This window comes from Engystomops pustulosus, chromosome 8, assembly GCF_040894005.1.
Source record: "Engystomops pustulosus chromosome 8, aEngPut4.maternal, whole genome shotgun sequence".
Classification (NCBI taxonomy): domain Eukaryota; kingdom Metazoa; phylum Chordata; class Amphibia; order Anura; family Leptodactylidae; genus Engystomops; species Engystomops pustulosus.
Window position 1 is genome coordinate 48,955,803 of NC_092418.1, and position 22,871 is coordinate 48,978,673.

At 40.9% G+C, this 22,871-nt stretch overlaps 1 protein-coding gene across 1 annotated transcript in view; it reads left to right on the forward strand.

Annotated features, from left to right (window-relative positions):
- VPS16 (VPS16 core subunit of CORVET and HOPS complexes) overlaps positions 1 to 22,871 on the forward strand; it is an 83,614-nt gene that overhangs the window by 33,798 nt on the left and 26,945 nt on the right. The window contains exons 11-16 of the mRNA XM_072120876.1: positions 3,628 to 3,704; positions 4,149 to 4,280; positions 20,943 to 21,070; positions 21,211 to 21,246; positions 22,291 to 22,399; positions 22,482 to 22,616. Coding sequence (XP_071976977.1) covers positions 3,628 to 3,704; positions 4,149 to 4,280; positions 20,943 to 21,070; positions 21,211 to 21,246; positions 22,291 to 22,399; positions 22,482 to 22,616 — 617 coding nt within the window. The remainder of the gene's footprint in view (positions 1 to 3,627; positions 3,705 to 4,148; positions 4,281 to 20,942; positions 21,071 to 21,210; positions 21,247 to 22,290; positions 22,400 to 22,481; positions 22,617 to 22,871) is intronic.

Below are 22,871 nucleotides of genomic sequence, written 5' to 3' on the forward strand. Positions count from 1 at the left end.
GCAAATATGTCTTTCTGCTTTTTCTGAGCAATTGCATTACAATATAATTGTGTGTTTCAACTTACCTTCCACCCTGACAGAATTATTAAAAAGAAGAGAAAAAACAAGTGCTTCCTGGTGCAATAAATCCTAGGATATTTCAATGGTGTCCTTATTAGTAAGGTAATGCGCTCACCTTCAATGGTTGTGCAATCAGGCACAACGCTGTAGAATTGTGCATCGTGTGCTGCCTAGTCCTCGCCAGTGGCAGAAGTACCGGTTGCCATAGAACATAAGATCTCCAAGGGGCAGGGGCTCACCTCCGTCCTCGTAGATTCAGAAGAAAAAGTAGGACTATTTTCAAGGCTCACCGATCCAGCTGGTTCATTTTAAATGGTTTTATTACCAATGATAAAATAAAAATGGAAAACATGAAAACATAGTAACTATGTTACTATGTTTTTATGTTATTAGTAACTATGTTACTATGTTTTTATGTTTTCCATTTTTATTTTATCATTGGTAATAAAACCATTTAAAATTAACCATCTGGATCGGTGAGCGCCTTGGAAATAGTCCTACTTTTTCTTCTGAATCTACGAGGACGGAGGTGAGCCCCTGCCCCTTGGAGATCTTATGTTCTCTGACAGAATTATATTCTGAGTCCAAGGTTTCTTTTGGATGCATTTTAAAAAATAAAAGTGACTTGTCTGTGCTGCTCACTCCTCAGCTCTCAGTCCCCAACCCCACTCCTCCCTCCTGCTCCTTCACTCGCACAAGGACAGAACTCATCGTGTGGTTAGCTGACATCAGTGGGAGAGGGAGGAGTTGTACTGGAGCATAAAGGTGGGAGCTAAGAGCTCAGGAGTGAGTGAGCAGCAAGTCACATGATGTTTTTTGTTGTGCAAGGCAAGTTAAAATAAACTATTCTATTGAAATGCAAATGCTCAGAAAAGGCACAAAGACATATTTGCAATCCAGCTGTCATGGGAATCTGCAATCTGTCTTTAGTGAGAATGAGGTCCCTGGTGACAGGTTCGTTTTGAAGGTTATGTAAACCTATGTCATCTTGTACTATTCTTTTAATTCATCTCATATGAAAAGTGAAGCTACTATAAAATCTTAAATGTAGACAATTGTGCTTTACTGCTTATCTTTTATCCCTCAACAATTCCTCCTTTGTGTATTTAACTAGCCATGAACCAAATGAATAATTAATTTTAAATTAAAAAAAAAACACTGACTAACTTGTCTCCCTGAATTATATAATTCAACTGATCTGGTCTTGGGAAGCCTGTGGAATAAGGCTGTGGAATATCTAGCATGAACATTTCTATTTTATGTTCCTTTAAACTACTGAAGGCCTCTTATGATGCAATTTTAGAGCTGTCGACAGCTTATTCATGTCCTGGAAACCTCTCTCATCATGTCCTCTCATGTCCTCTCTCATCATATCTACCTACCCCCCTTATTCGAGTTCTTAGATCCAAGGCCTACATGGTCTGATATCTTCAATGTACTCACACTTTATTACTGACCGTGATCAACAATCCTTCCCCTGCCCTGGCAAATGGAATCTATAAATTCCCAGTTTAACTGATGACTGAAGGTTATTCAGAGGCATTGTCTTCTCTCTTGGTGTTTCCATCAGCCAATAATGAACATTTTGAAATGTCTTTGTTATAACAAGCCGTACACCTGTGTGACCATGGTCAGATTTCTGTCCTCTAGAAGTAAACATAGAAGCTTTCTATAAAATGACAGCAAGCAGAGATCTATAAAACCACAAGAAATTGATATAGAAAGTATATTGGAAAAAAATATAATGTGTCATCATGCACACAAAAACACAAATTTGCCGAAATTAGAATACCCCTTTAATGTTACAGTTTTATTGCTGTATTTTGTTGTATACCTTAAATAAAACGAGTTTAAAAAAAATAAATACTCCATCCTCCAGATCGTGCAGGTACCGTCTCTGTACACAGGATCAGCAGCAAAACAGCAGGAAAGTTTGAATAATGTTCTATTGATTGGGAAATGCACATGTTTTAGCTCTCTAAATCTGGTGACATTAGAGGGAACCTTCCACAACATTTTTCACAAAAATAGCTAGTGCCAGGTTTCCATACAGCCCTAATAACTAAATGACACCCTTCTTTTAGCTAAAAATTGTTTTCCTCACATCCCCATAAAAGTAACTTTATGAACTTGCCTTTGAAGTATTTCTTCCATGACCCAGGGTGGTGGCATCTTCCAGGAAATCAACTTTGAAGTGAAATGTAAACTGGTAGTATAAAGTCAAGGAGGTGGAGAGTTTAACAGAGAAGTCAAGCTTTGTCTTCCTCTGAACACTTCCTCCCGTGACTTGCATCACGCACCAGACTTCAGGAGATCTGGTTATTGATTTCTCTGGGTGCAGAACCATCAGTTACAGTGAAAGGGGCATTCTGAGACTGAGAAAGCTTAAATTCTGTGTTAAACTCTCTGCATTCTTGACTTTTATTCAACAAATTTACACACACTTCAAAGTTGATTTTCTGGATGATGCCACCCCCCCTGGGCCATGAAAGAAACATGAGCTGGAAGGTGTTCAGCTGCTTGACAACATACTGGTAGTGGTTTATTAGGTATATTCCTGCTGATGAGTTCCCTTTAATAGGACTCTGTGGGAACCTGCCACCAGCTGTATTTGTGACAGTGTAACTTTGGTTTTATAATTAACAAATTGTCAAATGTTGTCCCCTCTTTCAAAACAGACTGATGCCTATATGGGGTTTCTCATATTTTTCTTTCCAGACTTTTTTCTGTTCAAAATCTACTTGTCACACATCTTTCTCAGCAACAACAGACCTTTTCCTGCCTTTGCCCTAAAATTGAGTCAATTATAAGATGCCCATGGCTCCCATGTTGCTTTATGTTCTCTCATGAAGAAACCTGTCAGCAATTCCATTTAGATTTCAGTAAAAGCACTGAAGAGTGTATAGTGTGAATGTATGTAGTGGGAGCTTTAATTATATGGAGCATCAGTAAGTAGTAGAAATGAACAGTGAAATAGTTGTGTATATTCTGTGCTGTGTGAGCACTAAGGTTTAACAACTTCCCTGCTGAGAAGATAGTGTCCGGAAGGTAGAGGGGCGGGGAGTCTATGATGCAGCTTAATGTGAAGAGAGAGACCTAGAAAGTTTTGTAGAACCAGACTGGGATGGAGGGACTAATAAATTAATATGGAAGCTATTTTACCTCCCTATTCTTTACAGGAGACTTCTTTAACCACAGATCTGCACAGACACACTCCTGCTAACTACACAGTATCACATGACCTTTCCCACTTATTCCCAGAGTGAGCAGGGAGCAGCAGCCCTTTCCACATGTGATAACATCCTGTATCTTGAGTGTAAATACTCGACATTCTCACAGAGTGGCCAGGGAAACCGCTACTGAGGAGGGTAGAAAAGACTTTGTTTGACATGGAAGGTTAAGTTGTGCCTTGAATTTTGAACATGGCTTTTGCTGTTCCTTATATTGCTTTACATGAGAATGCATTTGCATATCTTATTCTGTTTCTAAACTTCTTGGAGGGTTGATCCCATGTGAATATTGATCATGGAAAATAATTTCAATGTAACTATGTTTTTATTTTGTTAGAAGCAACTGAAGAAATATTTAAAATTGCTTCAATGGCACCAGGTGCATTGTTGATGGAAGCACAAAAGGAATACGAGGTAAATTTCAACCTAATAATTATACTAATTTCCTATTTTTCATAAATTCTTTTGTCATTAGTATTAATTAATATTATATATATAATATTATATTTAATATTTGTGTCATTTAAATCTTGACATTTTTTTTGTGCTTCTAAATGTTACTTTTTAAAATGTAACTTTTTCAAATGTGTTGGTCCAACACCTCTGAGATCAGTTGTTCAAAGTTTTTATAAACAAAGAATGGATCAGGAAGCGGAAAACTCTGTTCTGGCATCTCAGCTCCTATTCAAATAAATGGGAGGTGATCTGCAGTGAACTTTTGGGCTATAGCTTTGTTCCCGTTCTATTGTCCGTTTTCTTAGATCTTTTTTTAGTATAGAATACTTTGAACTACTTCACCTAACATTTTCATAGCCTGAGTAATGCATTATAAGGATTGTGATATTATCTAATTTCTAGAAAGAAAGCCAGAAGGCTGATGACTACCTTCGTGAAATAAAGGATCAGAACCTGCTTCCTGTTGCTGTTGCGCAATGCATTGAAGCGGCTGGTTATGAACATTTAACAGAACTGCAAAAATCATTGCTGAGGGTAAGATGAAACACTTGTTGGGTATTGAACTGCAGTCATAGTGGCGTAGTGTCATAGTAGATGAGTTCCATTAAGTCCAATCTGTAATCCTATGGCAGTGATGGCGAACCTTTTAGAGCCTGAGTGCCTAAACTTCAACCAAAAGCCACTTATTTATTGCAAAGTGCCAGCGCAGCACTTTAAGCAGTAATGTATTTCTCCTTGTTCATTGACAACTTTCAATCCTTCAGCCTTCTAAAGATACCAACCCAGTTGAAAGAAGGAGGGCAAATTCATCTGTCATTGTAGGAAGGTTCTGCAGGCAGATTCTTTGAGTTCTGTCTGGTGAACTTCATTCTGGGGTGATGGCCTGGGTGCCCACAGAGAGGGCTCAGAGTGCCGCCTCTGGCACCAGTGCCATAGGTTCGCCACCACTGTCCTATGGTGATGATCCAGTGGAAGGCAAAATAACTCTTATTAAGCCAAACCAGTATATCTATTCCAGAAGGAACCAACTCCCAATTGTAGACAGCACTGTTTGGACCTGGTTGGGTCTCCTCAGTACAGCGTAGGGAACTGGTTTGTGAGAGACTATTTACTAGGGTCAGACAGTAGGTGTTCTCCTTAAGGAGAGATTGCCAATTAAGGCCACCTTAAAGGCGTGTGGAGACTTAAAGCCATAGGTGCTCCACTAGGGAATTCTGGGAAGAATGCAAATATGTTTTCCAAGGTGTTAAATGGAAAACAATTCCTCCTTTTTGCTACTTTGAAAGGCAGCCCCCTTAACACTAAGTATGACCTACAAGAAGTCCATAAAAACATGGTGTGGGATTAAGCCAACTCTTTAGCTACATTAACAAAATCTTTTTGATCCACTTAAAAATTCTTTTTTCACAAAAGACGCATTCAGTCCCCTCTTCCACAGTCTCACTGCACTAAAATTAAAGGAAATCTATCAAGCGTTTTAGTACATATTGTGTTAGAATGCTGCTGGGTAGATTCAAGCAGTGTCAATTTTTACTAAACATGCAGGAGCGGAGCTCTTAAAAACCATATACAGGTGGTCCCCTACTTAAGGACACCCGACTTACAGACAACCCATAGTTACAGACAGAGCCCTCTGACCTCTGGTGAAGCTCTCTGGATGCTTTACTATAGCCCCAGGCTGTAATGATCAGCTGTAAGGTGTGTGTAATGAAGCTTTATTAATAATCTTTGGTCTCATTACAGCAAAATATGTTTAAACACCAATTGTCACTGTGGCCAAAATGTTTTGGGTCTGGATCTACAATTATAAAATATACAGTTTCGACTTGCATACAAATTCAACTTAAGAACAAACCTCTGGACCCTATCTTATCCGTAACCCGGGGACTGCCTGTAATTGTATTAAGGTTAAACGTTATTTAAATTAAATGCAAATGATCCATGGTGCAGCACCATGGCCCCTCCATGTTTCAGTTATTACAAGCCCCCTACCGGACTTCACTCCCTGCTCCCTTGGCACTTTCCCCTGCCCGCTGTGTACTGCTTTTGCGTTACTTAATTGTTACTGCCTTAATAATTATCCCTAAATGTTCACCAAGTGATTCAGCATTCCTGCCACTTTCTCTGATTCTTCATTTACATGTGTAAGCATGGATGAATAGGAGAAACTGCAGCGTTAGGACTCTTCCTGCTTCACCCCATCCTTGCTCTTCCTGTGACACAGTGAGGATGGACTGTAACAGAGAGCGACCGACACAGTGGGAGGCGCCATGAGGATGGGCTGGAGAAGAGAGAGAGGAAGGTCTGTGTGTCTATGTGTGTGTAAGGCCGGAGAACAGGAAAAGGCTAAAGTTCTTAAAGGGACAGCGGGAGGAAATGTTACAGGCTGGGCTAGATTAACGATTCCAGCGGTATGTAGCACCTCATTTAGGATGTGCCCCCCACCTCGGCAGCCGTTGCGAAGACCCCTCCCACAACAATATATGTAAAAAGATACCACATACTCACACTGTTTCAAAGCGCTAGAGATAATAAAAACAATGGTATCTTTAGATTTATTTATAGGTTTGGTTTCTAAATTCCTACCTTCCAATTCCAATTTTGGTCCATAACAAACGAAAAAATACTACTGCCATACTATTACCAAATAATAATACCACAGTTTCCAAATGGTCCCTCCAAACTACAACCCACAGCATTACCACAACATAAGGACAATTCCATCATCCTCCATTTACTGATGAATTTTACCGCCATATTGTTATTATACAAAACCACCCTGCAAAGGACAATATCACTAATGATACCTTTTGTACAAGCCCCAAATAATACTACTTCATGATCATTACATAATGACTGAATAATACACAAATAATAAATGAATATATATACACACAGACCAGTATTTACCACCTTATAGTGACCATATAGTAGTAAATACCAATCCTGCACAGAGGCTGCAGTGTCATCCAATGACTTACAGTTGATGTCCCTAATGCTGTGTCTTCCCTTCTGTCTGATCTTCCAGGCGACTTCATGCAGCAGCATCATCCTATATACACCTCACACCTGACCCTCACATACACAACTGACCACACTGTACCCACACATGTATACCCCTCACACCTCAACTGATCACAATTTTCCCCCACATATATCATGTATATCCCTCACACCACAACTGATGACACTGTACCCCACATATATCATATATACCCCTCAAATGATCACACTGTGTCCCCACACATATATCATATATACCCCTCACACCTCAACTGTGCCCCACATATCATATATACCCCTCACACTTCAACTGTTCACCATGTGCCCCCAAATATATCATATATACCACTCAAACCACGACTGGCCCCACTGTGCCCCCACATTTATAACACAACTGACCACACTGTGCCACCGCATATGTCATATTTAGCCCTATCACCTCAAATGACCACACTATGCCCTCCCCCCACATATATATACTCCTCACATCACAACTGTCCACACTGTACACCAAACATATATTATATATACCCCTCACACTACAATTGACCACACTGCCTCCACATATATAGTATATACCCCTCACACCACAACTGAACAAACTGTACCCTACATATATCATTTATAACCCTCTCACCACAACTTGCCACACTGTGCATCCATAATCCATTATGGATCCCTCATAGTACTTCATTGAGTAGGTCTCCCCCTTAGTATTTTATAACTTGAGGAGACCAGGGAGGGGTGAGTGGAACGGCACTAGCTGGATTGTAATCGTTCAGGAAAGGTGTCCACACTTCATAAGTATTGGTTTAAATCTTGCTTTATTGATGGTGTGTTTCGGAGACGCACCGTCTGCTTTTTCAGATCTTCAGTTGAAATATATATAATATACAGAAACCTGTATGATTCGTACAGATTAAAAGATTGGAAAACTAAAGGAAACCTACCATGAGGAATCTACCATCAGAAGTAGGTCTGATGGTAGATGCCCCCTGCCTGCCTCTGCCCTTATATGTACTTTAATAATCCTGGAATTTAACCTAACTTGTTTAAAACTTTACTTTAGTAATATGTAAATTAACAGCAGAGGCTACTGGGGCGTGGAGTAGCCTTAGTTCCTAGTGCCCGGCCACCCTCCTTTTTAGACGAGTCACGAGTCATAATTAGGGAAGAAATTAAAGCTTCTAAGGGACACCCCTTAAAGAGACCCAGAATTAGCCCTGGTAATATTGAACCTGATAATGAACAGTCATCTTGTGCATATGATGTGGAACCAGAAGATCAGGAGTTGAATATGCAACCTTGGATTTTAAGTGACCCAAAATATTTATTTACAAATGAAGACTTTGATAGCTTGATAAAAACGTTGAGAGATACCTTGAAAATTGAAGATATGGTAGAAGAGAAATTTGTGGATGACAAACTATTTGGGGGACGTAGACAGAAAAAAACAGAGTTTTTCCTATTATTGAAAATCTGAAAGGTCTTGTTGTAGACGAGTGGAAAAAGCCAGAGAAACGTTTAAATGTTCCCAAAGACTTCAGACATTGTTTACTTTTTGATTCGCAAGAGACCAAACCATGTGATAATGTATCTAAAGTGGACATTCCAATTACCAAAGTTGTAAAAAAGATGGAGCTGCCTTTCGAAGATTCTACTCAGTTGAAGGATGCAATGGATAGAAAGTCGATGTTGATTAAGAAATCGTGGGAATCCTCTATGGCCACAATTAAAACCATTATTTCGGCTACACCCGTGTCCCGTACACTCCTATTTTGGTTGGGAAGATTGGAGGAACATCCAGAGAAGGTACCTCTAAAGACGAAATCTGGGATTCTTTACCATTACTGAAATCTGCTACTGATTTCTTAGCGGACGCCACAGCGGAATCCATTCGCTTTGCCTCGAGGGAAGCAGTACTTTTTTTTGAAGAAATTTTTTTTTTTTATTTTTTTATTTTCATATAATAAAACATACAAACAGATGGATGAGCCTTTTTCAAATATCTTGACTTCGCAGAGCCAACATACATCTATCACTTTTTGACTTCACAGAGTCAACATGTCAAAAATTGAATTACTAGGTGCTTTGTCTCATCCCTTATCCCCTAATATCAGATAGGGAACCATAACATAATATACAATAACAATAACAGTCCCCCCCCCTCCCTGCCTTAATGCCTGTGTGTGTACTCCCACCACCCCTCCAGCCTCCCCCCCCCTCCCCTCCCACTAATCTAGGTCTTCTTGACAGTACCATTGGGTATATTGGAAGGGAGACATAAGATCCACAATTTCCTGTCTATTGTAGTGATTAGTTATGAAAACTTTCCATTTTTTAAAGAAGTTCTTCGCTCCCTTTTCTTTATGACGTAAAGTGTCAATCCTATCTATGTTAAAAAGGTGTTTCAATTGTTCAATTAACTCTGTTACTGTGGGTGAAGAGCTCTGGAGCCAATGAGACAAGATGCATCTTTTGGCCACTAGTAGCACTATATGGGGGAACCTCAGTCGTTTTGGAATACTTCCTTCTACTATTTTCCTCTCCTGATCCTCCTCCTCCCTCTTCTCCTCTTGGCTGCCGATATCATGGAATAAACACTCTCGAGGGTGTTCTATAATATTTGTGTTCCAATGACCATTGATGTAATCTACCACTTGCGACCAAAATCTTTGAATACTGGGGCATGCCCAAACACCATGCCACAGATCTGGAAGTACTGCTCCACACTTGGGGCAATCCGTGATACGATCTGGTCTAGTGGGGGTAGGCAGGATATTCAGTCCATATATTGCCCCATGCATCAATTTAAAGTAGGTTTCCCTCCATCTTTCATTGATAATTACATGCCTAACCATGGCCCAACCCTGCAAGATTATTGTAGTCGGGTCTGGTATTTGTAACTTCTCCCCCCATTTCTTAAATAGGTCTGAGCTCGCTTTCCCCCACAGTTGTCTCATAACTGCATAGAGGAAAGATATTGAATCCCTGGAGCGATATTCAAGAGACCTTCAAAGGCCTGGTCAGAGAGTTCTTTTCTGATGTCCCTCACTCTTTCTCTACAAAACGACAGTATCTGAAAAGTATCAAACTGCTGTCTTATTGACAGGTTATGTTTAACGACCAACTCTGAGGCCCTATACCAACTTCTCGTTTCCTCATTCATCATTGCTTTGGCCTTTGCTGGGTTTCTCTCCCCCCACTCCAACTGCGTTCCCCTTTGTCCCTGCCAAGGCGATTCTGGGTGATTAGTCAGAGGCATATGCTTAGAAATCAAAAATGGTAGACCATACATACTTCTCACCTTTTTCCATGTGACTATGGTATCTCTCAATAAGACAGAGGACTTTACTTCCATCTGGTATGCATCAGTGCCATTAAGTCCCAGGGTGCAGCTAGGTCTCTTTCTAGCTCCCAATTGGAGTGGGAAGATGCCCCATGGTGCCAGTCCAAAACATGACGGAATAAACAAACTAGATTGTAACCCCTCACATTTGGAAAGTTTATACCTCCTTCTACTTTTGGTAGCATGAGCTTTTGCACGGCTATCCTTGCTTTACCTCCTTTCCACACAAATTTTGTAAATGCCCTATTAAGTTTGTTGACATCTGTGTGCTGTAATAATAGTGGCAGGGTTTGCAGCTGGTATAAAAGTCTAGAGAAACTCACCATCTTTATCAAGTGACATCTTCCCAAAAGTGATAGGGGTAAGTTTCTCCATCTCTCCAATTCCTCCGTTATTTTAGCGATCAACGGGGGATAATTCAACTTATATAGGGACCCCGGATTCCTTCCTATTTTAATTCCTAAATATTTAATTAATATTTTCAATCATGGGCAGATGGTTTTATCCCTAAAGAAAGCCCCTCCCATTCTCTTGTGCCCCCATTCAGTTTCAGCTCCAAGACTTCACTCTTCCCTATATTAACTTTATACCCCGAAAATTCCCCAAATTCCTTTATGGCTGAAAATATGGCAGGAAGGTGGTTTATCGGATCCGACAGGAATAGGATCATCCGCAAATAACGCTATTTTCACCACTTCCCTCTTGATACAGATGCCCTCATACAAATTAGAGTCTTCGAAGAAGCGAGCAAGCGGCTCCAGAGCTATATCAAAAAGAAGTGGCGAAAGGGGGCACCCCTGGCGAGTTCCTTTTTGTAACTGAAAAGGGACCAATATAAAACCCGGTGTACTGATTTGGGCAGTTGGATTATCATATATCCCTTTGAGATATGTGCGAAATCTCCCTATTATACCCATACGATCCAGCACCAACCCCAGCCAGTCCCACTTGACATTATCAAAAGCCTTTTCTGCGTCCAAGGCAACTAGTGTCGGTCTCTCTCCTGACTTTGGTTGATGCTGGACTCTATCTAACACTGCAAGAACCTTTCTGATATTGGTAACCGCAGCCCGCCCCTTAACAAATCCCACTTGCGATTTCCCCACTAGCCCTGGTAGCATTGCTGCCAGGCGTTGTGCCAAGATTTTAGACAGCAGCTTCATGTCAACATCAATCAATGAAATCGGTCTGTAAGACCCCGGGCATAACAAGTCCTTTCCTGGCTTCGGCAATAATTTGATATAGGCATTTTTTGAATCCCTCCTAACTTCTCCCTTTTCCATCACATGGTTGAAGTACCTGCATAAGGGTGGCACCACTTGTTCACTTAGCCCCTTGTAGAACTCGCCAGGATAACCGTCGGGGCCAGGAGATTTTCCCCCCGCTAACGACTTTATTGCACTCTGAACCTCCTCTTCCGTTGTCACTGCATTTAATTCTGTCCGCTGATTCTCACTTATGGTGGGTAACTTTACTTTAGTCAGAAATTCTTTCCCCTTATCCAATTGACATGGGCTATCTTGGTACAGTTGTGCATAAAAATCTCTAAGAAGAGAATTAATCTCCTGTGGTTGTGTTTTGATCTGGCCTGCACTGTCTCGCAGTGCCCCAATATGTGGGACTGTATACCGTCCTTTAGCTAATTTTGCTAAAAGCTTCCCCGCTTTATCCCCAAATTTGTGAAGCTCCGTTTCCCATTCTGACCGATAAAACCCTTCCTTCCTTTCCACCCAAGCTTCAAATTCCCCTTTTGCCTGTACCCATTTTTCCTTTGCGGATTCCTGCTGGGTCTGAGTGAAAATAGAGTATGTCTCACGGAGCTTTTGGCTTGCCTCCTGAAACTTACGATGTGCCTCCCGTTTTTTTGCTTTCACATAAGACATAATCCATCCCCTAACCATCATCTTGGCTGATGCCCAATACAAATCTGGTTCCTCAATGTGTTGTTCGTGTGTGGAACTAAATTCTAGCCACCACCCCTTTAGTAGGGACTGGAAGTTCTCATCTTTGGAAAGGAAACTTGGATATCTCCATGTCATGTGAGAGCCCCTGGGATGTTTATCGGCATATTGCACTTCTACCGGGGAATGATCAGAGATGACCAGGTCTCCTATATTCGCCCCCGTTACTCGTCTGGCCAGCAGGGGAGAGGATAAAACATAGTCAATCCTAGACCATGTACCATGTTCGTGAGAATAATGAGTGAATTCCCGGCCCTCAGGGTGTTGGAGCCTCCATAGGTCCCCCAAACTTGTTTTCTCAAGAAATGAGGCTAAAATCCTTTCCTCCCCTCGTGGAAAGCCCAGTGTTTTGTGGCCCTTCCGTTTATCTTCTATCACTTTATGTACAACATTTAGATCCCCTCCCACGATGACATGCATGGATTTGGACTTATGGACATCTTCCTCCAACTTTGCAAAGAAAGGTGTAGCTCTATCATTAGGGCCATATACATTGTATTAATCATATGTTTCCCCTAGGTATGAGAAGGTTAAACCCGATACCCTTCCCTCCTGGTCCGAGTTATGTGCTATCACCTGTATATGAAGGTGTTTGTTAATTAATGTAAGTACCCCTGCTTTGTTATTACTAGCTGCCGATCCGTATACACTGCCTACCCACATCTTCTGCATCCTTACAAAATCAGATTCATCCAGATGCGTCTCCTGTAGCAACACTATGTCAGGGCGCATGCGTTTCAGGTGTCACAAAATAGCCATGCGTTTATTGGGAGAATGCAACACTTTCACATTCCATGTTATTAATTTAATTGTGTTTAATTAAAGAGGGGTCTTTCCTTTTGAGCAATAATGTGAGATAGTGGCAGTGGAAGGCATCCCTGTTATCCGGATCGGCAGCAAGAGACAACACACAGGCATCTATCCCCCCCCCAAGAAACAAAAAAAGGGGTTAAATCCCCCAACTTAATGGAAGCCCAATCTTCCTTAACTGTGTACCCAACAATTGCCCTCCCTCTTTTCCCCCACCCTACTAGGCCAGGATAATCCTGATCCTCTTGCTTGGTGTACTGGACTTCACTTTTTTCTACCTTGTGTACTTTGCATCCCCCTCACCGCCCCTCCCTAAAATAAACTTACACCAGTTGCCCTTTCCCCCCTCTTATTCCTTGCTAATATGCAAACTTCCACCCCTTCCTTATTGCTTATGCGTTCCCTTAAACATATACAAAACTATAAAGTCTCGTGCTTATCTGTCTTCAGGTTCCCCAGGTGTCCTGGGGTGATTTATCTCTTCGTCTCCTGGAGTCCCTCTGTTCTTTCGGCGATTCTTCTCTTTCTGTCAGCGGGGATGTCGGTATTGCCGCACAGTTCGTCTGCCTTTCTCTGGTACGATGTCTTGGGCTCATCTTCTGGGGTGATGTAGTGCTCAGGAGCTCAGTCAGTCCCTTTCTTGCCTCCTCTGGAGAACGAAATACTCGAGCTTGAGCTTTTTCCTGGAATACCCTCAGTATAGCCGGATAGGCCAGTTGAAATTTAATTTTGTGGTTGTACAATTTAGAGCATATTTCACTGAAGGCCCTGCGATGCTGCGCCCCCCGCTGATGAATAATCCTCGAACAAGAGCACCTGTTCGCCCTTATATGTTAATGGGCGTCTGCGCTTCCTATACGCCCGTAAAAGCTCTACTTTGTCGTTGTAGTCCAAGAACCTCATAATTACTTGTCTGGGTTTTTTCGAGTCCACCGGTTTACCCTGAAGAACTGGATCGGGGCCTATCCGATGAATTCTTTCAATACGGCACATATGGTCTAGCCCCAGGGCATAGGGCAGCTCCCTTTCACACAGCACTCTCAATGCATTCTCCTTGACGGCTTCTGTAAGCCCCACTATGCGCAGATTGTTCCGCCTCCCGCGATTTTCTTGGTCTTCAATGCGGGCTACTAGCTTTCTATTTTCCTCCTGTGTCTTTTCTAAGTCAGTCTGCATTGTCGCTCTATCATCTTCCAGCATGGCAATTCTGGACTCTAGCTCTTCAAAGCGAGCATTATGTTGTTGTATTTCTTCCCCCAGCTTATTAAAGGAGGCCTGCAGTGTCTGTTCCAGCGTTTTTTGGACATCTGCGGCTAAGTGCCTGGCCACCTCCACTGCCAACTGTCTGTAATTTATGCCAGATACCTCCGGTAGCTGGGGAGAGTCTGGGGTGTTTTTTTCTGGGCTTAACTCTGCTCCCTCCATGTCCTCGGTGCTGTCTTCCATCCCCTCAGTACCTGATTGCGCTGCTGCGGTTGCCGCCGCCATCTTGGGCAGTCGCGCGGGTCCTGGATCTCTTTCTTCTAGAACCGCATCTGCCTTCTGTGAGCTCCGGAGGACATACCGGTCCATGTTCCCGACTACCTGAGGTAAGTTGGGGTGATTTTATTGCCGCTGTAGTGGGGCTCTTAGCGGGTCAGCGGGGAAGGACGGCGGGAGCTCCGTTCCTCACCTACTCACATGGCAGCGCCGGAAGTCGGAAGCAGTACTTTTAAATGCGACCAGATGGGCTCTTTGGTTAAAACAGTGGTCAGGGGACATCCATTCTAAATCAAACTATGCATCCTCCCCTTTTCAGGTGAATTCTTGTTCTGATCTGAGCTTAATGAAATCCTAAAGCGAGCATTATGTTGTTGTATTTCTTCCCCCAGCTTATTAAAGGAGGCCTGCAGTGTCTGTTCCAGCGTTTTTTGGACATCTGCGGCTAAGTGCCTGGCCACCTCCACTGCCAACTGTCTGTAATTTATGCCAGATACCTCCGGTAGCTGGGGAGAGTCTGGGGTGTTTTTTTCTGGGCTTAACTCTGCTCCCTCCATGTCCTCGGTGCTGTCTTCCATCCCCTCAGTACCTGATTGCGCTGCTGCGGTTGCCGCCGCCATCTTGGGCAGTCGCGCGGGTCCTGGATCTCTTACTTCTAGAACCGCATCTGCCTTCTGTGAGCTCCGGAGGACATACCGGTCCATGTTCCCGACTACCTGAGGTAAGTTGGGGTGATTTTATTGCCGCTGTAGTGGGGCTCTTAGCGGGTCAGCGGGGAAGGACGGCGGGAGCTCCGTTCCTCACCTCCTCACATGGCAGCGCCGGAACCGGAAGTCGGAAGCAGTACTTTTAAATGCGACCAGATGGGCTCTTTGGTTAAAACAGTGGTCAGGGGACATCCATTCTAAATCAAACTATGCATCCTCCCCTTTTCAGGTGAATTCTTGTTCTGATCTGAGCTTAATGAAATCCTTGACAAAGCTGCAGACAAGAAGAAAGGATTTCCTGAACCAAAAACTGGCTCCAAAGTTTTTTCGAGGTTTTAGAACAAAGAACAGCCTTCAAAGGTGAAAAAATCCTTGTATTGGTGGAAGAAACCCAAACGCCTACAGAAATGAGTAAATTAGGTAACTTGGCCAGTAGTCCAAATTCAAACAGATGCCAGCGCCTTGGGTTGGGGAACACTACCTCCAGGAAAATACGTTCAGGGTTACTGGTCCCAAACAATATCTCAAGCATCTTCCAACGAAAGAACTAAAAGCCGTTCTGAAGACTCTAGAGGCTTGTACCAAGGATCTCAGAGGCAAACATCTAAATATCTTTTCCGACAATACAGTGCAAGGAAACTTCTGACAATACAATACAAGGAAGCTTCTAACTATTTCACAAAAAATATTTTCTTGGGCAGAGGAGCACATAATTTCAATATCAGCCATCAATTTGAAGGGCTCAGAGAACAAGATAGCAGACTATCTCAGCAGAGCACCAATACTTCCTCACTAATTGAGTTTGAACAACGAAGTCTTCCAGGAGATTGTTCTCAGATGGGGCCAACCCTCCATTAATTTATTTGCACTAGACTAGACTAGCCCTGGATCTACACCAGGGACCAGTCTTATATTAGAACCCAAGGTTCCTAAATCTATCAGCTTGGATCCTAAAAGCGCCTTCCTAAGCTCGAAAGGACTCTCCTGCAAGGTAAAAAAAAACTTTAAGAAATAGGAAACGGTAGGAAACCTGTAACCCATTCTATTTACCTAAAAATATGGAAAAAATCCTGTTCCTGGTCGAAAGACCACCCTAACCAATATTTTCCCAATATTTGTCAGATTCTTGATTTCCTGCAGGAAGGATTTGGTAAAGGTTTACGGTCCAGCACCCTGAATGTCCAGGTTTTGGTTTTAAGCAAATACTTTGATACGCACTGGTGGGTAAAGAGATTCTTTCAGGCTTGTACCCGCTTAAGACCCACTATAAAAGAATCATCCCCTCAGTGGGACCTTTCTTTGGTCTTAGATGCTTTAACCTCAGAGCCCTTTGAGCCAGATGACTCCAATACGGAATTTACGTTGCTTAACATTCAAAACCGCATTTCTAGTAGCCATAACAACAGCTAGAAGATTAAGTGAACTCCCTTATTGATTTGTGAACCAGTCTTAGAGGATAGAATTACTTTCAAGCTTGACAGGAATTTTTTACCTAAGTTGTTTCTAACTTTTACAGGAGTCAAGAAATTATACTGCCAACCTTCTTTCATCATCTAAAAAATTGTATGGAAGAAAAATGGCATCTCCTGGATGTCTCCTCAGTACTTAGGTGCTTAGAAGTCTCAAGTTCTTGGAGGAAAGATTTAAATCTTTTATTCAATTTGCTGGGAAAAATAAAGGAAGAAAAGCATCTAGGTCTACGATTGGCCGGTGGATTACAAATACGATCAGAGAATGTTACCATCTTAAAGGTCATTCTACCCGAGCCTTATGCACATCTTGGGCAGAAAAATACTCTCAATTTTCTGTCCCTACAGAGGAAGAGGAAGCAACCTCCAGTGGGCTATCATGGTGGGCTTATGGAAACTGAATTACCGACTAATTCCTTTTTTCACACAGAAAAAACTATCACAAAGATACTTTTGTGAAATCAGCTCACCCTCTCCGTTCGAACAATCCTCTTGGTCTTGACTCTGGACACTCCAGCACGGACAAACCTCGGTCACAGGTGCGGGCAGCATTAGACAGGAAAAAGAACTATTTCCAGCTGGACATCAGACGTCATTTTTTAGGATAAAAAGTAGCAAAATTTTATTTGAAATCCATTAAAAAGGGGTACAATGGTACATGACACAGCATAAGGAATAAAAAATAGCATCAAAGCTTACGCGTTTCGGTGATTAAACCTTATTCATAGCTATGAATAAGGTTTAATCACCGAAACGCGTAAGCTTTGATGCTATTTTTTATTCCTTATGCTGTGTCATGTACCATTGTACCCCTTTTTAATGGATTTCAAATAAAATTTTGCTACTTTTTATCCTAAAAACTGACGTCTGATGTCCAGCTGGAAATAGTTCTTTTTCCTGTCTAATTCCTTTTTTCGTGTCATAAAGTAAAATGTCTTGAGACGCTGTGGTTTTTGAGTTTCTCAAAGCGATTGTGAAGGTGTTCAGGGATCATTTCTATAGGTGTGAGGTTACACAGAAAGACTTTTCGTGACATGATGTAAGATGTCTTGAGACGCTGTGGTTTTTGTTGCCGTTCGTGGATTTTGATCTTTGTGTGTTCATTCTTTTATGTAAAGATTGTATAGTTCTCCCAACATATTGCAAGCCGCAAGGGCATTCTAGAAGGTAGATCACGTATTGGCTTGCACAGTTAATTTTATTTTTTATATCAAATTACTCTTTAGTGGTGCTGCTTTGGAGGCTGTTAACCCCATGGGTGATATTTAAACACATAAGCATTGGCTCGATTTACATTTGTAGACTCCCGGGGGTTGATCCTTCTTTTGTGGCCAAAGCTGGTTCTCTGTGTTTTCTTTGATGTAGATTTAAGTCTACTTGGAGCCGAATGGGATTTCAAAGTTTTATTTTTTTTGGTAAGTTATCTGGGGTTGAGAAGCTAATGGTCTGGGTCGGCTTGAAGGATATGCCAATGTTTGGCTAGAATTTACCGAATTTGAGAATGAGCTCCATTGAAGGTTGTAATAAAATTTTATGTTTTATTTTCCATTTTGTTGGGGTTATAGACTTTTTTTTGTTTTTTTTCTCTTTTGGTAACTAAATCTTTTTGGGAGAGTTAATTGACCTTCTTTTCAGCTTCTTGGATCAAATTTCTTGGATATCCTTTTTGTCTAAAACGTGTGGAGAAACTTTCGGTTTGGACCTAAAAGTCCTGATTAGTTATGCAATTTTTTCTTATTCTTTGGTATTGGTTGAAAGGTATGTTTGTCAACCAAGGCTTGTAGTGAGCACTCTTGAAGTTCATATAGCTATTTGTGTTAACTTTTTTGAAGAAAGTTTTGGTTCTGATTTCCATTCCAAAATGAAAAAGGACCAGATCCAAATATTTTATTTCCACTTCTGAAATGTTGTGTAAAGGAGAGGTGCCTATTGTTGTTGTTTAGGTGTGACCCAAATTTTTCGGGAAACCTGTGTTGATACGTCCCATATTACAAAGAGATTGTCAATGTAACAACGATAGCAAATTATGGAATTGGAAAATAGACCGTTGGAGATTAATTCAGATTCAAAAGATCCCATGTACAAGTTTGCATAGCTTTTTACCTTTTATCAAAGGTAAAAACATGAATTCTATCGCTGAGAGAATGAAGTCAGTTTTTTTTTTCCGGGTAGGCTGTTATCTCTTCTTTGAAAATGAGCCACTTCCATATTCCTTGTATATGAGGTATGTTTGAATAAAGAACACTCACATCTAAGGTGAGGAATCTGTAGGAATCTTTCCATTCTATGGATGTAATCACCCGTATCTGCTGGGTTGAGTCCTTCAAGTAGGATGGTAGTGCTTGTACATATTCCTGTAGGATAATATCATTGTAATTGGGTTCTCAGGAATGATGAAATCTTTCTCTCTTTTTGTAAGGGCTTTTTTTTTTTAAACCTGTTGTCACCAGTTTGGTCAAAGCTTCATAATCTTGTTTTTTAGAATCTGTTTTTAAAGTTTGATAGTATTTTTCATCTGAAAGGATTTTGTATGCTTCTTTCACTGGGACTCAGTGTACAGACCAACTGCATGTGTTACCTAGTTGAAATAATGATTTTAAATATTGCACACAATGTATTTAATACTGACATGCATGAACATCAAAATCATTCCTTTATTACCTATAGCTTGGTCACCTACATATGAATTTTGACCACTACCGCAATAAAATTTAGTATATCCATTATGTAGCTTAAAATTCCCTTTCTCATTATTCGGCTGTTAAAAATTACTGAGGGCCGGGCTGGGGTGGGCTAGTTAAACATAATAAACATGTACTTACCTCCTCCGGCACCGCCGATGTCCCGCCCCGTGGTCCCTTTGATCCGTGCCCCTGTTTGTTTACAGGGGCACAGAAGCCGCGCACAGGGATCTTCCTGTCCGCGATGTGGCCAGCTCCTCCCATCCATCCCTATCTCTCAGCATTGTAAGCGCTGGGAGATGGTGTCGGATGGGAGCTTCCGGACATCTGGAAGCTCCCTGTGCGCCCTTGTAATGAAACTGGCGCACAGAGAAGAGGGGCTGCGGCGCCGGAGGATATAAGTACATGTTTATTATGTTTAACTAGCCCACCCCAGCCCTCAGCATTTTTTATCACCCGGATAACCCCTTTAAGCATGTATTTTATTTTTTTACTACCTTGTATTGTTTTAGAAATTTACTTGAAAGGAACATAAGAGCTTCACTCTTGAACTGTATGAACTATGGACTTTGCAACAGTTTCTTTTTCCTTTTTAATGTACTACTTGCATTCTGTATATATATAATTTTTTATCTGTTTGTATGAATTATAGATGGTTTTTTACGTATATATTTGTTATGGACTTATATACATGGATATTTTATGGATACATTTTCCATTCTTTATCTGTGCAAATCCTACATGTTTCTGTATGTATATATATGAGGTAGGCAGGAGGGATCCACCTTTAGATCTACTTCTGATATGAGAATTCTACTGGTAGGTTTCCTTTAATTTGCCATTCTTTTAATCTGTACAAATCATACATGTTTCTGTATATTATATATATATTTCATCTGTAGATCTGAAGAAGGAGACTGGCAGTACATGGCAGTACATGGCAGTACATGTCCCACACTGTGCAACTAAACATATCACAGTTATTCACAGTATAATGTCACCTGGATAACAGAAATATGCCCCCCCAAATTTAATCCATAATAAAACCACTCTGTGGCCCCTGCAGATATCAAAGAATACATTGCGACCCGCAATGACCTAATTCACCTATGGTGCGGCACTGTACCGTTCCGTAGCCCGTACAAAGATAGAACATGTCCTATCTCTCGACAGAATGCGGCACCAGGCCCTAAGTTACTCTATGGAGAGGGGCTGGGTTGAGTGGCGCTCTCCTCCTCTCCCCGGCGCAGATGTATGCCCGCCGTACCGTAGTACATCGTTTGAATGTAGCCTACAACTGTGACATAGTGGTTAGCACTACAGCCTTGCAGTGCTGGGGTCCTGGGTTCAAGTTCCATCCAGGTCAACATCTGCAAAGAGTTTGTATGTTCTCTCTAAGTGTTTGTGTGGGTTTCCTCTGTGTCCTGTGGTTTCCTCCCACACTCCAAAACATACTGGTAGGTTGACTAGATTGTGAGCCCCATGGGGACAGGGACTGATTTGGCAAGTTCTGTGCAGTGTTGCGGAATTTGATGGTGCTATATAAATAAAGGTATTATTATTTTTATTATTATGTGTTATTATTATTATGTGTCCTGGATACAGATTGGGACTGTTTTTTATTCATCAAAAATTTATGACACTTAAAAGTCAAGGTTTTTTTTTTTTTTTAAATAACTTCATTGTATACTGTACATAAACTTATATTTATAAAATTATATTTCTTTCCCATTTCAGGCTGCTTCTTTTGGAAAATGTTTTCTTGATGCATATTCACCTTCAGATTTCGTAACCATGTGTAATGATCTCCGTGTACTCAACGCCATCAAAGAATATCAGATTGGCATACCTTTAACTATTGTACAGTATCCTTTCAGTAAGAAATTCACATAAGTACAAGCATACCATGACTGAAGGTCTATGGTGTCTGAATTGTATGGTATAATTGTGTAGTATAATGATACTTTCTTCAGTTCCTCAAGTGTTATCCTTACAATTTCTGCAGATATAAACAGCTGACTTTTCCAGTTCTCTTGGACAGGTAACATTTTATTCAATGCTATTCATATGCAAGTGATTTTCTTTGTCAGTTACAAATGATGCATGCATTATGTAGTAGCAATGTTTTTATCTTGTGGCAGTTTACAATAATTTTCTTTCCATTGTTATGTCCTGACAATAATAAGTAAAATCTCTTACTGGCCCAGGTTTCCTAAATATTAAACTGCTAGTACATCTCTACCAAATCTTCAACCAGAGCAATGCAAGGAAATACAATTAAGTTTTCATGAATAGTTTTAGAACAAAATATTCTATGGAGCAGAGGTATGTGAATCTGAAACTCATCCTTCAGAATTATTTGGAAAAACTGTGACCAGTAAGTCAACTTAGCTCAGTATACCATTGCTACTGCAGATTTAAGAAGTCTGTTAGAACACATGGGCCATGTTCTAAACATGAAACCCTGTATTCAAACTAGATAAATGACCTTCAACTGACCATAAATACACACGTTTAGGGTATACCGTAGCTAAAAGGCAATATTTTAGTATATATTTCATGCAAAATTCATATATTCAGTGTTTCATATTTCTTTAGGTACGGTCTTCCATAGATTATTACGCACAGTTGGATTTCAACATCAAAATCCACACATCCACTTTCATGCACAGATTTAGACTTTCATATTGTTTATTTATTCTCTTTTGTTAGACTTAAAAATCCATGGTGGGCCAGGGCAAGGGGGAAAAAAATGAAAGTTCCTTTTACTGCTCCAGTTGCCCTTTTCCATGCCTCAACATTTGGTCACTTTGTTTCAAGTTAATCTAGGCTGGGCCAGTAGTTTTGGCTATTATGTTACCGTTGTAGCCTACTGGTGGCCATAAAGGTAGGATATTCAGTGACATCACTATTTCTCCCCCTTTGACCGCCTTGGCCACTGATCGCACATAGCAGTTATGTGAAAAGCATCACTTCCTGTCTAACCAAGAGTGGAAACTGGAAAACCCCTTTAATGAATATCATAGTAGTATTGTGCTAGTAATGTTACTCCTTACACTGAAATTGTATTCGTATGTCTACATAGATTAGTATTAAGAAGGCTTTATCCACTGGCTGTTAAAATTTGCGAATACATGAAGATTCCTGAATTTCAAGGAGTGAGTCGTGTTTTAGCTCACTGGGCATGTTTCAAGGTATTGCCTTTTTAACTCTTGGTAGTTATTTAATTTTCAATTTCTTTGTCTATTTTGAGATAAATATATATCTATTCTATAGGTTCAGCAGAAAGAAAAATCGGATGAAGAAATAGCCCATGCCATCAATCAAAAACTAGGTGATACTGCTGGGATTTCTTATTCTGAGATTGCCTCAAAAGCATTTGATTGTGGAAGAACAGAATTGGCAATTAAAGTAAGTCTGCACAGGGTTTTAAATGGTAGGCCTTAATGTAGTTTTACTTTTTTTTTTTTTTTTTTTATTACTACATTTACTGGTTTTCATTGGGGATACAGATAAACTCTTTAATTATTTTCAACACATAAAACAAATTAGCAGCTTAACATCTTCCAGATCATGTTTCTTTCATGGCTCAGTGTGGTTCCATCATGCAGAAAATCAACTTTGAAGTGAGATGTAAATTGGCATAAAGTCAAGGAGGTGGAGAGT